Genomic DNA, 16,139 nt, shown 5'->3' with positions numbered 1-16,139 from the left:
ATTCTCATTCCTTACTTTAAAAAACAATGCAAACTATGGTGTCTCAAAATGTCTGACAATAAACACAAAATTAAATTTCCTGAAGTGGTATAAAACATATAAGAGCCAGGTGTTATGGTGCACACTTGTAATCCCAGTGGCTCAGGAGGCTGAGGCAAGAGGATTTTGAGTTCAAAGCCAGCTTCAGCAACTTAAAGAGACACTTAGCAAATCATTGAGATCCTGTCTCTAAATAAAATATTAAAAAGTATTGGGGATTTGGCTCAGTGATTAAGCACCCCTGGGATCAATCCTCAGTATACAAAAAAAAAAAAAAAAAGACACCCCAAAGCAACCTGTATTTTCCAAAAATAAATAACTCCAAAATGGATTTATTTAATCTATGATTTATATATTTAGCAAATGCATTGACAAGGTTTATACATGCAGGAAAATCTGAAATTTTTCACTTCATTAGAACTTATTAAATGTTGAGAGGAATCAACCATTTTCTTTAACTGAATCAGTGATCAATAATGCTAAAAGACAAATGATTCTATGACTCTCACTTATGACTCAGACATCTGTGTATTTCCAGAAGTTGCAAAACTACTTGTGGAAATGGTTTGACTTTGTGTATCATGTAAGCAAATCAAGAATAACATTTAATTTACTATAGCCAAAATTGACTGCATTTTCTGCCATTCCTTTACCAAAAAATTATACTGATATCATTAAGTCCTATATAACATGTTTCCTCCCCAAAATCATGTACCTCAATCTAAATACTTAATACTGCTGATAAGTACTCGTGCTTTAAAATCAAGTAAGAGTACTTTTTCAGAATTGATCCCATATATGAAATGATCTCTAACATATATAGGCTTTCTGTCTACAAGATAGAGTTACATATAAGCAGTATTTGCAGATGGTCAAACAAGCCTGAGACTCATTCAATATCAATGTTATATTTTTGGAATGAAAGTTCTGAGGAATGCAAATGCTATCGCTGAACATAGTTGAGCAGTAAATACAATCAATGTAATAGAAATAACTGAAAGTAACAGATTTCGAGCACTTTGAACTGCAACATTCAAATCCAGCTCTTCATCTGGGTGTGGTGAAGTGCCCCTATAGAAGTTACTCACAAAGGTGGAGCAGGAAGATCTCTTGAACCCAGTAGTTTGGGACCCGTCTGAGCAACAAAAGACCCCATCTAGAGGTGGAAGGGAACTAACTGAACTTCACTATGGCCTGTTTGTTTACCTTAACTCCAGTTATACCCAGAAGCCTCTAGTCCTATAGAACTCAAAGGCCACTGTTATTTGGGGGTTATGTGTGAGAGGGAGAGGCAAAAAAGAAAGAGGAGCGGATGAAGAGCCAAATACAGAAAACTGCCCTTCTTGAATTGGCAGATTAGCCAGGTGTGGTGGCACAATCCTATAATCTCAGCAACTCAGAAGGCCGAGGCAGGAGGATCACAAGTTCAAAGCCAACCTCAGCAACTTAGTGAAGCCCTAAGCAATTTAGTGAGACCCTGTCTCAATATAAAAAATGAAAAGGGCTGGGGATGGCTCAGTGGTCAGGTGCCCCATTAATTCCCCAGTACCAATGACCCTCAAAATTGGCAGATTGAACCTTTCAAGTACTAAGAAAAAATTGAATATTAAAGCTTAAAATTCAGAGAATTAAAAAGCAAGTCATAGATGTTGCTTTTTCTCTCAAAAAATTGTAATTGCTGTGTTTATACATTCTTATTTAAGTAACTTATTCATGAAGTTCTCCTATTTTCCCCCCAAGACCATTTTGAAGGGAGACAATACAGGTTTCTCTAGTTTATGCTATTTCTTTGTTCCTGGAGACTGCTTTTGCAAGCAGCAGAAACAGATGGTAAGGTTTGGTGAGAACAGTGGAGGAAGCAGGAGCGACCCTTTCAGTCTCTAGAAGAGGGATGCTGGAGATAACTGCTCTGACCAGGCCATAGGAGGCTTTCTCAGGATGGAAATAAATGCGGTCCCAGGGTTTACTTTCTTTTAACAGAGCAAATTGGACAAATCATATGCATTTTTCCCACCCCATCCCATTTTGGACAGAATATAACAACAAAAAGTCATGGTTTAACAGGGTTTTTAAAAAGTCAGTATATTATATACAACTGTTTTCTTAGGTTTTTTGTTTTAGTTCTCAAAATTCAATGCATGTTTTTAAATTTATTATTAAATTCACTGGGTGTTTAAAAAGAAACCTCATCTGCATCAAGTTTTTCTATACTTTAGCAGGTCTCAATTTCCTAATTTCAGATGGCAGACCTATTGTTTTTTCAAATTTATTTACTTGACAAAATTCCATGTATTTGTGGTGTACAATGTGATATTTTTATGTATACATTGTGGAATAGTAGGGACCAGTTTATACTTTAAAATCTGTTTTCATATATATTCTTGCATACACACACTGACATATATAGACTGTATTTTTTGAAGCACCATTTCACATTTACCATCAAGAAAAAATAATGAACCAATACATCTTCTCATTATAATAATTCTGTTATAAAGGATAATAATGCAATATACAATGTCTTATTTAAAATATAAATATCACTAAATGAAAATACTGAGAGCTTTAAATTCTGTTCAGAAATATTTTTTAAAGTAAGGCTCAAATAAATGTGTAGATTTTAAATGCACTACTTGCTGATCAGTTCTAATATTTAAATGAATGGGAAAAAATTTATTTCAAAGTCAAATAAATGAGTGAAGAGAGAACACAAAATCAAAACTCAATTGACAAAACACCAATTGTTAACTAATTCATGAAAAATTCCACAACATAACTTTTTATCCTTATGATCCAATGCAAAACATAAGACTGATAACGATTGTGTCCTTTACTTTTTAGCTTTCTATTGTTAAGGCTAATTGTCTGGGAAGACTTTTTCTTTAAAGGATCCTGGCACATTAAAGGACAATGTGGCTCCCTACTTTGAAGAACGAGACATGAAATTCAGATAACTTATGAATAATTATAATCAAGAAAGAAGCCTTTCCCTAAGCCAAACTTTGAGGATGAAGCCTGATTAAATAATTTATTTGCTATGTGCTTGACTGTATGGACATTTAATTTAACATCAATTCAACACCTGTCACAGCCTAGAAATTTTTTTAGATGTTGACATCATCCAGCATCTGGTTAAGAGCCATCATGCTTTATCAAGTTGCTTATGTTTTTGAATAACAACTCAACTATTTTAATAATTACTAGTGATCATATTTAAAATCTCAGTCCCTTCCTACTACTTAGCACATATCAAGGTAAGCTCCCCCAACTTTCAGTTGACTTGTATTTAGGGAATATAAGATTACAAATCAAACTTGGAAATGTCAATGTGCTTGAAAGCATGAAATATAAAAAAGCACACACCATGCAGTTAAAAAAATAATTTGTTTTTGACAAATTTTGCATGATCTCAGATGTGGACATGGCCTCCCTACATTCAGAAGATAATTGAAAATTGATTATACAAACACACACACACACACACACACACACACACACAAATTCCTCTCTTCATGTACACATACATGTACGTGTACATACACACAAGTATTTTTGTTATCTCACTCAGTACCTTTACATTTAGTTTATCTATATTTAAACAGCTGAACTGCAATCATGACCTAAAATATGGCTTATGTTGTGGGCAGGTCTGTTTGAGGACTGCTTGGAAGAGTCAGAAGCAGAGGAGTTTGCTATTGTAAGCAAAGGAGACATTGCTGAACCATCAGGAAGAGCTGTTGCTATTTCTGGAAACAAAGATGTCATATTAAAATTGGATAAGTGAGAGTTGGTCATGTGCATTGGTGGCATATCAGGGAGTAGAGGAAAACTTGGTTGAGCAAAGCCAACAGGTCTGGGTGGAGATAAAATTGATCCAAATCGGTTATTTAAACTTCCACTGTTTACTTTCTCTGTGCTAGGATTTGAGAACATTTGATTAGAAAAATAAGGGATTGAGATATCATTGGACAGTGTAGGATGAGCAGGAGAATATGGGGGATAGAAGGAAGGTAGAGTATTTTGGGGATCTACTGGAATGAGGGCTGGAGTTCGAGTGGCACTGGGCTGCGTAACCTGTGGAATGAAAGAAGTATTAGCATTTATCGGTGGATTCATACCACCCTCAGGAATAAAAGGAAAACCAAAATTCTGTGATAGAGTATGCTGGTCAGGACCTGAATTATCATTAGGGACTTGTGGACTATCGGGCATGAAACGAACAATACTTCCTCTCTTCTCCGTAGTGGGTTGTTGACGTCCAAGAATCATACTGCCACTAGTAGAGAGAGGAAGATGGGGAAGACTTGGATCAAAGACATTACTATGTCTTTGGTTTCCAGAACGATTCCTCTCAGGTTGACGAATTTTGGAACCACTGCTATCTTGCAAGGGATGTCTTGATCTCTGGGGAACTGAAGAATTAGCTTGACGCACAGGAGGCCCTTGGTCAGCATTTCCATGAGACACAGATGGGTGTGGCAAAGCTGGCCTTGCAACCCCATGCATGTTGGTTGTGACAGGAGGGTTCATGTGACCCTTGGTCCCATGACTGTCAGTAATCCTCATGGGATTGGACTTCTGTACAGAAACATTGGGACTTGTGTTTCGACCTTGAATATCTCCTGAGGAAGAGGAACTTGAAAAAGGAATATTCAAGGTGCTGTTTCTGGTGTTAATTGCACCTAAAGACATGTCACAACTTTCCCTATTCTGATTCTCACTCTCTCTTCTAATATGGACACTTTCATGAGCTGGGGGACAATTATATTCAATTGCAGAGGATGGACCACACTGTGTATTTCTCTGATGTTCTGAGAGTGATCTCTGGCTCCCGATGACCTGATCACCAAGATGAGGGGCAAGCAAACTCTGCATGAAACTTTGGTGACATGTATTTTCACTGTCCCTTGTTGGAATAGCATTTCCTGTTGGGATGCTCTGAACTGGCGGATAAGGTAATCGCTTTTGACGGTCAATCGGTGGAGGACCAGTGTTTTGACTAATCCGAAAAGCCTGAGACTGCATACTCCTCAATGATGATACAGGGTTAACTATTTCATTATTTCTTGAAGACTGTACTTCAAAATTACTCTGAGGCTGTTGACTGGCTCCACTTGGTTTAAAAGTTTGACAATCAGAAAGGCGGATATCTGAAGCAACGGTATGGTCTACACGACCCTGCATATTATGAATAGCCAAGCTTTTATTTCTGGGAACATCAAGATAGCTTCTCATTTCAAGCTGATCTGAAACTCTGGAACCCTGAATTGATATACCCATTCTCTGTTCTGAATTAGAAGATGTCTTTCCAATGAGTGCCTCAGCAGAATAACTGGAAACTCGATTTCTCTCTGGCCTGTGTGGAGTACAGGTCATATCTGAAGGTCTAGTCACAATACTTGGTTGGGACACCATTTGCTGCTCTAAGCCTCTTGATGTCAAAAGCCTCTGCATTGGATTATGCCCAGTCACATGTTCAGAAGAAACCCCTGATCCTTGCTGTCTGCTTCCAACATCCTGCTGTTGGTGCAAAATATCTTGATTGAGGTGGTTTTGGGGATGGCTGTGGTGGTTCCGGCTAGTTGAAGGGTTTTCACAGCTCTTCTCTGGCTGCGAACTTCCAAAGTGTTGCTGCATCTGTTGCTGCATCTGTTGATGGTGGGGATGTGGCTGGCCACTCTTGGGTCTGGCTTGATCGGTTCCATGATGCTTTGGTTGTAAGGAAAGCTGAGAGGCCTGACTGCCCTGAACGAGATTCCTCTTTTTCTGCATCTGAACTTCCTGTTGCAGAGTTCTCTGTTGGTGCACATTATGAGGCTGAGAGTGAACAGCACTCTCTGCATGAGGTACATGATGCTGCAGTTGATACAAGTGATGCCTTTCTCTTAACTGCCCTGCTTGTTGTTGCTGCTGCTGCTTGATGTACAGATGGTTACTGTGAAGGTGAGATACGCCTTGAGCTGGAACATGCTGTTGCAGAGCCTGCAGATGTTGACTTGCCTGGGTTTGCTGCTGCTCAGCAACTGAAGGCTGAGAGCTACACTGAACTTCAGCTTGCCTCAATGCAGGAGACACAAAATTGTTACCAGGTGGAAATAATCGAGTAAGGCCATCTCCATGTGCTGGGTTGCTAACAGGCACAACTGAGTTTGAAGAATTGGGAGGGAGCTGACTAACCATCATTTGAGCTTGATCAGAAATGCTCTCTGGAGTTCGGCTCATCAGGGACATGTTTTCAAGCCTGAGGGGAGCTGGCTGACAATGCTTTTGACGTTTGGCTGAAGACAGTAAAAGGTCATCTTGGACAGTGCGCTTAGTAGAATCTTTCCGGCTTTCATGACTTGGCTTTAAGAGGGACTCTTGAATCTGTGAATTTGGTATGGTATTATTCATAGTACTTAGCTGTTCTTGAGAGTATTCTGTCATCAGAGGTGGTCCAGGAGGCTGGCTGCCATAGGAGCTAGAGGAAACAGTCAGATTAACTGTTGTAGGAACAGTTGTTTGCTCTGAAGTTTGGGACAAACCTGCACAGCTGACTAGAGGATGGCTGATGCTGCTCTGGTGGATGAGATTATTCACACTTAAACTGGTGAGGCTTGGTGGCTGAGAAGTTGAAACTTGTAAGGAGCTATTTGATGTTTTAATTCCTAGAGAGCAACTTGGTTTTTCAAGGGGCCTGTCTACTGTTACTTCAATTGAATCCTGAGAGTTAAATTCATTTGGTGTTGCTTCTGTCTGTCCTGTGCCATTCTTTTTAGGGATATGTGATTTGAAAGGCTGGTCTCCTTCTAAAGATGATGCTTCAGAAGGCTTTGAAGTAACCTCCCTTACATCAGCTTGGATGCCAACTCTTCCCTTCTCAATGTTCTCCTGGTCAAAAATAGCTCTTGCTGCAAGAGCTACTATATCAGTTTGCTCTGCAAAGGTACAGCTGTCACATGTATTATTTGAGGCACTGCTGGTCACATCTTCTCTAGTTGTTTCAGGAAGCATGGATGCAACTGAGAAACTGCGACTACTGCCAGAGCTGGTTGACATGGGGGAGTCAGCTTGCCTACTGGTGAGCAAAGAACCATTAATAACTTCCTGATCAGGGAGGCAGGATTGATGCTGTGGTGGATCTCTATCATCATTGTTCAGCAGTAAGAGTTCTTGCTTGGGATGTAAATCAACACTTGAATCAATTATCTTAGAATTTTCTGAAGAAAAATCAGGATGATCCATAGGGATGGAAAGAGATGATTTCTGGGGGTCTTTTTCTTTAGCAAGATCAGATAACAATGTAGTTAAACCTTGACCCTTTAAGAGACCTGTGGTTTGCATTGTATCAGATGAATCTTGTTCAATCCTGCAAGGTTCAGTTATGATTTCTACCTCGGAAACACAGTCAGTACTTGTAGTGCTTGTGGAGGATGACAAACCAGACACCTGAGAAACCAAAATCTGAGGATTTGGAGATGGAATCAACACATTGGCTGCAGTGCAGGATTTGGTAGCATCTGCCAATGCTAAGCTAGTTGGTGGTTTATCCTGAGATGTCTCTTGTTGTAAAATGGGGCTAGAATCTTTGGATTTTGCTGGGGCCACTGCAAAATGTTCACTTGTGCCAGATTCTTGGGAGGGTGAGCTAGATTCTTCTGCTGACTTAGATTTGGATACAGATTCAGGTATTACTGATTCAGAATTTAGCATGTCCAAAGAATGTGAAGCAGAAACACTTACACTATTTGCCTGGGACACAGTAACAGAAGGTAGCACAACAGGGAGGCTTTCCAGCAGTCCAGCAGTACATGATGGCTCTGCTGAGCTTTCCATATTGGGGCAGTCTGATTTTCCCACATCTCTGACTGGATTCAGAGGACATGTGGGTTTGCTAACTGCTATGTGTTTCTTGGCACCAGGCTTCTTATTCAACCTTTTTGACTTCACAGAAGGTGGCAAACAGGCAACAGGGTTCATTGAGGAAGTAGTCACAAGATTAAAAGTACCAGGGAGTGTGGCTGAATTGTCAGTTGTCATGGGAGGTGCTATAGTTGTTGTTAATGAAACACAGTTAGTTGGGGAGGTTTGACTATTTGCAGCAATTTGAGGATTGGCAGACTGGCTAAGAGATAGTTGCACACAGCTCTGCCCAGCCATCTGTGAGATGCTTTGATTGAGGCTGGCCAAAGCACCAAATGTATTCAGGGCAACATTGGTATTTGGATCTTCGCTGGTGGTGGGTTGAATAATTTGCATAGGGGTGTGATTTGTAGTTCCTGATGAAGACATCACAGGCTGCAAAGCAAAGAGCTGTCCATTTAAAGAAATGGTTTGAGGCTGTTGTTGGTTTGACATGGTAACAGAAAAAGTTTGTGTTGAATTAGATGTTGACAAAGATGAAGGTCTTGGTAAAATGTGGACAAGGTGCTTTCCTCCAAAAGTTTGTGGGGTTGAAACATTTTGCACTGAATGATTAGACCCAATTATAGCATTGGCTCCATTGACAGGGAGTCGAACAGAAGCAGGAGATGGAGCAGAGAGGAGTGGCAACGGATTCTGATTAGCTGCCTGGATGATGACTATCTGTTGACCTACTGTTTGGTTAGGAACCTCTGCCCTCACTACTGTGGGGCACGGGGTAGTGCTGGGGGGCTGAAGAATAATAACATTTTGATTAGCTGGAGCTGTATTAACAGCTGACCCAACTGTCTGAGCCATCTGAATCACTTGCATTGCTGAATTCAGTGGAAGGATATTTTTTGGAGGCTGAGATTTAACTTGTGGCTGGGCAATTAGTGGCTGCATAGGTAAAGATGGACAAGAAGGCAAGGTTACAACTACTTGTTCAATTGATGACCCATCTGTTGGAAGGGAATTATTTAAGTTGATGCCTGTAGCCATGTGTCTACTGTGGTTGCTTCCAGTGGGGCTAGTACCAGACTCATTTAGTACTGGAATCACAGTGGAAGATGGTGTCTGGCTTAAGGGCTGAATAGTGTTTCCTGCCAGCTGCAAAGTAGTCCATGTTGTCTGTGTGTTTCCAGCTGAAGAAATTCGAGTAAGGCTATTAATGTTTTTCAAATCTGAAGCACTAACACTTGAAGAAGGCAAAGAACAAGGAAGAGTCCAACCACTGTCCAAAGGATTTGTAGAAAGAGTGCTTACTGGAGTAGTAGTAGTCTTCCCTACTCCAGGGGTAGATGATGTCACCACCGTAGTTGTACTTGTTGAGACTGTGCACTTGCTAACACTTACTGGAGAAGAATTACCTGCAGATCTAGGGGACTGGGAGCAGGCTGCAGTGGTAACTGAAACAACAAAGGTGTTTTGAAAGTCACCTCTGAAGTCCTGTGTGCTCAGACAGGACTTGGTTCCACGGTGCACTTTAGTGGCAGTTGCTGAGGAGCTTGGGGGGACATTTGTAACACAAGGGGCTGTCTTCTTTAATAATTTAGGGCTCTCTTGCCCATTATTTTCAGAAGAATTTTGATTGTTTAGACCTGTGTGCAAGGACCGATGTTGGTGAGGTTCAGGCCCAACTGAGACAGCAATTAGTGAGCTCCCAGTGGCACCACACACGTTTGATTCACTTTCAGAGGTGGAAAGCTCAAGAATATTTTGCGCAGAAATGGTAGCAGGAAGACAAAGAGGAACAGGCTGGTTGGCAGCCAATGCAGAAACTGTGGTCTGATGCCACGGCTTGTTTTCAGAAGGGTAAACTCCAGAAATAGACACAGGAGTCACAAGATTGCAAGTCCTCTGTACTGGCACCACATTGGCGGTTTGCTTTTGTAAATTATGACCGACATTAAAGGTTATCCCCTGAACAGCTGTCCCCTGGCTGTTTCCACCAGGCTGACTCCCATTGGAATAAACAATGATATTTTTTTGAACTTGGTCACTTGGAATAACAACAGACACCTTTGAGTTTTTAAGATTTCCTTTCCAGTGGATTGTGGGATCATCGTACAAGCATATGTCATTTGCTTTCAGTAATTCAATATATCGGCCATTTTCTTTTTGGATTTCTTCCAGTTGTTTCCGTAATTTTTTAATTTCTTCAGCTATAATATTAAAAATAAAAATTAAAAAATACCAATGAATGTCAGTATTTACAAAAACTTGAGAAAGAACTGTGTATTAAACTATTGAATTCTAATGCTAGCATTCTAAAAACCTCAACTGAGGATCCTTAGCTCTTTGCTAATACAAGTTTTTTCTTCTCTTTAGAATGGTACCTCAAGTCCTAATCCTATTCTTTTAAAAGCATCTATCTGTAAAAGTCAACCACTGGAAAATAACCGATAAGGCAGAAATCTCAAGATTTCCAATAGTGTAGCTACACAAGTAAAGCAAAGGAAGACTTACTAATATAATGGTAACATGCTAGAAAATTTGCACTGAACATGTCTAGAATAGCATCTACATGCTGCAATAGCTAACAGGACTTGTAGTAGTACAAGACAGGTTCTTATAAACTGAGCTTTCGTTTTACCCTCTAAAACAAACAATGGAGACTGAAGTGAATGAGAACGTGTCAGAAGTTAGGTGGTAGAGCACCAAAGAAGATATCAGCAATGGGCCTGTATTTTCCTTGGTAGGGCCAAGGCAGGTACACTGCTGAGCAGTGAAGGTACCTGCCATATCCCTCTCCTTTCTAAGAGAGGCAGTTTCACCCACAGGTCCTACTATTGAAGGCAGCTTTGGTTGCTGATATTTATGCTCTTGACCCCCTTGCCTCATACATCCCCATCTGCCTCGTCATAGTGGTAGGTATTCTTATCCTTGCCCCACCAAAGGCAGTCAATCCACAAGACTCATGCTCTATGAAGTAGCCTGAAAAGAAAAGTTTCATTTCAACAAGAAAGACCTGAGATTGGCAAATCATTTTGTCAGATACTTAAACCATGAAACAAATATTAGAATATTAAGGGACAATCATTTGGCATAGTGGTATGTGCCTGTAATCCCAGTGACTCAAGAGGTTGAGGCAGGAGGATCACAAGTTCGAGGCCAGACTCAGCAACATAGTGAGACCCCATCTCAAAATAAAAAATAAAAAAGTTGGGGATGTATCTCAATGGTAGAGTGTCCCGGGTTCAATCCTCAGTACTGCTAAAGAAAAGGGGGATGGGATTAAAAGATGGCTATAGTGAACCAAATAATAACAATCTTTGCTTTAGCTTATTGTACATTTACTGCCTGGCACTTTCCATTCATTGTCTCACTTGATAATAATGACACCAATGATAACAGCTAATATTTATCAAGCACTTAATGTGTGAGGCTTTAGTCTAAATGCTTTACCTGTATACTCTCTTTTAATCCTCATAAGAATCATGAGATGTAAACCTATTACTATTACCATTTTTAGATGGAAGAAATAGGTTCAGAATAATTATAAAATTCGCCTAAGATCATCCAGGCAGATACTATGATTATCCTCATTTTAAGATAGGGAAACTGAGTTAGTCACAGTGATGGACACCTATAATTCCAGCTACTCCGGAAGGTGAGGTAGGAGGATCTGAAGTTCAAAGCCAGACTGGGCAACTTGATGAGACCCTGTCTCAAAAATAAAATAAAAAGGGATGAGGATGTAGCTTAGGGGTAGAGTGCTTGTTTAGAATGCAAGAGGCCCTGGGTTCAATCCCTAGCACTGGGGGAAATATAAACGATAAGGAGACTAAAATTTGGAGAGATTAAATAACTGCCCAAAGGGTACTAAGTGAGAGAATGAAGGTGAGACTACAAACCAGGTGGGCCTGGCTTCAAGGTATCGCTTTGACCCCTATGCTGAACTGTCATGTGGACTTTGATTATAAAAAAGCAGTCACTGGGGAAAAAAGGAGCATAAAGCAGATGCACAAAAAGTACCAGAAAAGCCATGATAGTGACAGAGATCACTATTAAACCTCAGCTGCTTCAGGTGCTGCCCCTAACCCCTGACCTGGATGTTAAGCTTTTCCTGAGTTCTGTGCACTAGATATTTTTTCCAACTGCTTTCATTTTCCCTAAGGTAACATGAATGCCTCAGCCTCCAGGCTTTGAAATGAAAGGAGCCTTCACTAGAAAAGTCTACACACCATTCTGACTTCCTGTCCCTTTTGTAGGGTACCTCATAATGGTTACAGAACACAGATTATTGTATCTAATTATCTGGCAGCATCATAAAAAAAAAAAAAAAAAAAAAAAAAAAAAAACAGCCTGGACCATAAAAGACAGCTGACCTAAGAGGCAGATAATTTGTTACTTCACTAAAAGCTAACAAAGAGAATTCCAAAAGCTGACCTCCTGGATATGCTTTCAAATACCCTTCCCATTTATTATAATAAATGCAGCCCAGCAAAATCTGCCTTGTTTCTCTCCTTTTAAGGTGGCATACTGAGCTGTCACAGAAAATTCTTTGTTCTTGTCAGAGTGATAAATAAAGGACAATTCAAACTGTCCTATCACCCTCAGCTCACATTTTCCTGAGATATTATTATTTTCACCTTCTCTCTAAGAGTGATAGAACACAGAACTCATTTGATAGCATAAAAAAGTCATTATTAAATGATCAGGCAGTTTGATGCATATATTACATCAGTACAATTATGAAATAAACATTTTGGCCTTCTGAGTTAATGCACAGTTAAAGATTTGGCACAGTCCTATCCTATCTTGTTTTTAAGTTACACTGAGCAGAACTCCTCCCTATATCCTCTTATGGGAATTCCCTAACTACAAGATCCAACTGGGATAAAGAAGATTTAGTATTACTAATATCATGAGTTAGGCAAACATGAAGCACAAAGAAGAGTTCAAAATCAAAACTATGTATGCATGTGAGATTGCAGTTGTTCCCAGAGGAGACAGCAGAGTTTAAGTGATTTTATTTGAAATACTATTCTCCTAGAACCCTTGAGGGCAAGGTCTTAATAATGTTTTTGTTTGTTTGTTTGTTTGGTTGGTTGGGGTTTTTTTTTTGTGTGTGTGTGGGGGGGTTCTATATCCTAATATAAGTTTCACTGTAACATAAAGGTCTAAGCATTTAACAAAAAACAAAGTAAGAATCTCCAAATTGTTACCTTGTTCATTGTTTCCGCCATTAAGCAGGAGTTCATCATTTTGCCTTTTCAATTCTGTTATGTATTTAAAGGCTTGGTCCAGGATCATATTCTTGCTCTGCCAAAGAAAATTAATGATTTAAAATTTCACTGAAGGGTAAGAACTTGCCAGAAGAAACTGAGATCTTTGGCTTCATCACATATGTGATAGGTAACTTCAAAATTTAAAGCAGGCACCACATTCAAATGCTTCTACTAAGTATCTATTAGGCCTTTTCTTTCTTTCTCTCTCTCTTTTTTTTTTTTTTTTTGGTGGTACTGGGGGTTGAACCTGGCACTCATGCATGCTAGGCGCACGCTCTACCACTGAACTACATCCCCGTCCCTCTATTGAACTTTTACTGTGTGTCAAGGCACTGGAATATAGTAGTGAAACAAAGTACCTGCCTTTGAAAAATATAAATATATATGTAAAATAATTAGGTGAAGATTACACACATATGATATAATACAAAGAAAAAGCAGGGGCCCAGGGAGGGGGCTAAACTGATGGTAGAAGTTACTCTGTGCTGAAGTCTGAATGTTTGTGTCTCCCAACAAAATTCATAGGTTGACATCCTAATCACTAATGGGATGGTATCAGGAGGTAGGACCTTTGAGAAGATATTCAGTTATGAGGGCAGAACCCTCATGAATGGGTTTAGGGCCTTACAATAAGACAGGGAGAGATGATTTCTCCTTGTTATGTGAGAACATAACAAGGAATATGTTGATCTTGGACTTCCCAGTTTCCAGAATTGTGAGAAATAAATCTTTTTTGTTTAAGTTACTCAGTCCATGGTGTTTTTGTTACAGCAGCCTGAATTAAGATGCTCTCTGGGATGGCCTCCCTGTATAGTGATACTTAAGCAAAAACCTAGAGGTAAAAGCACACCCCAGACATCTGGAGGAAGAGAGCCCAGGTACGAGGTCAGAAGGCAAAAGGCCCTTAGGCAGGGCTGTGCTGGGCATGGCTCAGGACAGCAAGGAGGTAAGCAGAAGGAGGGTCCTATACATCAGGAAGAGTGGTAGGAGAAGAGGCCAGAGAGGGCCTTTAGGACCATGTAAATATTTTAGACCTTAAAGTTATTCTCTACAGTTAGCCACAGGTACAAATTATCCCAAGTAATAGGATGAGAAAGAAACATCACTTGATTGAATTCTGATGTCACACTCCTAGTATATTCTACTCCTAAACTTCTCCAAAAAGATTGTACTTTATGCCAAAGTGCTCCTTTATTCTTAATTGACAAGTTTTAAAATTGAAAACATACTATTCACACGGCAAAAAAGTAAATAACCTGAAGGAACAGACAGTGAAAGTAACATTCCTTTGTGTTTTAGCTCTCCAGACCCTGTTCTAGAGGTAACAAATTAAAGTTACTTGTATATCCTTCCACAAATATCCTATGCCAATATATTCATGTGTATATATATATATATATATATATTTTTTAATTGTACCAGGAATTGAACCCAAGGGTGCTTAACACTGAGTCACATCCCCAGTACTTTTTATTTATTTATTTATTTATTTTGAGATAGGGCCTTGCTAAGTTGCGTAGGACCTCACTAAATTGTTGGGTCTAGCTTTGAATTTGCAATCATCCTGATTCAGCCTCCCAAGTCACTGGGATTACAGGCATGTGCCGTCTGGCTCAGATATATATCTTTTTTAAAAACCCAGATCAAAGGATGTTATAAACAATACAGTGTAATTTTTTAAATTTAAAGATACATCTTGTACATATCATCATATAGCGTTAAAAGTCTATTTTATTCTAATGGTTGTATTTCTTTTACTTAGCAATCTATTCCTGATAAAATTTAAGCTATCTAAGAGTCATTTCTGGCTTCTTTCTTTGGCTACTGAACATGTGGCAGGGAATATTTAACTTTTCCTCCAGTAAATATATTGCTAAACATCTCCAGTACCTATGGATAGCTCTTTTCATGTAGGAATCACTGTAATTTAGTGTTTTGATTCAACAAGCTTCAGTTCTGGGTCTTCACACTAAGTCCCAGTAGAGAACCAGTATACAAACCCAGGAAACTATTTTAGGAATAAAAAACTAATAATGTCCTTTCTTAAAACAAGAATCTAAACCAAGGTAGACCTGATAAATACCCAGGCACTTGCCTCTCTACTACTGATAGCAGGCAGAGCAAGCAGCAATGCTCAAGAAAAACTTTAGGTTGCTCTGCTTCTGGGAGCCAAATACTGACTTTCTTTGCACATTCTAGGATACCAAGGAAAAGAAATGGTTATGGTTTCCTTACTTCAGAGAAGTTCATGAAAGCCAAAAGCAGGAAAATAAAATTTTGCTGGGCAACATCCAATATTTACTGAGCACAACTATTATACATTAAAATGTGGAGAAAGAAAAACAAATCAGAAGACATAGTTTCCCATTGTGTTAAGGAAAAAGTACATTTTTAGAAGACTTAAAAACACATTTGTGGAAGTCTAATAAGTCCACCCTGTAGGGGAGAATGAAAGGAAACTGAAGTGTACATCCTTGCCAAGGGAGATAATATTGAGCAGCAAGTTGATTTGGTCTTTTAAATTCCTAGGAAGTTTCAACACAAAGAAGCACCAGTTACTATAGAACGTGGGGGAAGGTACAGGGACTTGACCAAGAGAACTTGTTGAAAGATTCTTAATAAAGCAGTAATAGGAACTACTTCCTCATGCATATATCCTATGCAACTAGATGACTTCCCTGTTCTTGCCCCAACCACAGGAAACAAGTTTATTTTCTGTGAAATTTGAACCAGAGAATGTTAACCTGAAAGATACTTGGCACATAAGTGGACAAGATGAGGTTTCTAAGTGAAAATAGGATAAAGTAAAATTATGCCTATTAAAGCATGACATTTTCTAGTGCCCACCATCCTTGACCCAGCCTTCAAAATATTACCAAACAAGGTCATACTCCCTTCCCACCATTTCCACTCCCAGGTAAGAGACTAATAGATTCCTTCTCAGGGGGATAATTAATAGTGATCCCCCAAAGGAGGAAAACAAAT

At 39.4% G+C, this 16,139-nt stretch overlaps 1 protein-coding gene across 3 annotated transcripts in view; it reads right to left on the bottom strand.

Annotated features, from left to right (window-relative positions):
• Positions 1 to 285: 285 nt before the first annotated feature.
• Usf3 (upstream transcription factor family member 3) overlaps positions 286 to 16,139 on the bottom strand; it is a 52,413-nt gene continuing 36,559 nt past the window's right edge. For 2 of the 3 annotated variants that reach the window (XM_047563306.1, XM_047563305.1), the window contains exons 6-7: positions 13,092 to 13,188; positions 286 to 10,085 (exon numbers count right to left, since the gene is read on the bottom strand). In XM_047563306.1, the coding sequence (XP_047419262.1) occupies positions 3,634 to 10,085; positions 13,092 to 13,179 (6,540 nt within the window). In that variant the 5' untranslated portion in view covers positions 13,180 to 13,188 and the 3' untranslated portion in view covers positions 286 to 3,633. The remainder of the gene's footprint in view (positions 10,086 to 13,091; positions 13,189 to 16,139) is intronic. The other variant, XM_047563307.1, reaches the window with a different exon arrangement.

Source organism: Sciurus carolinensis, chromosome 9 (genome assembly GCF_902686445.1).
Source record: "Sciurus carolinensis chromosome 9, mSciCar1.2, whole genome shotgun sequence".
Lineage (NCBI taxonomy): Eukaryota > Metazoa > Chordata > Mammalia > Rodentia > Sciuridae > Sciurus > Sciurus carolinensis.
The sequence above is the reverse complement of the archived record's forward strand: the minus strand, read 5'-3'. Positions and strand labels throughout refer to the sequence as shown.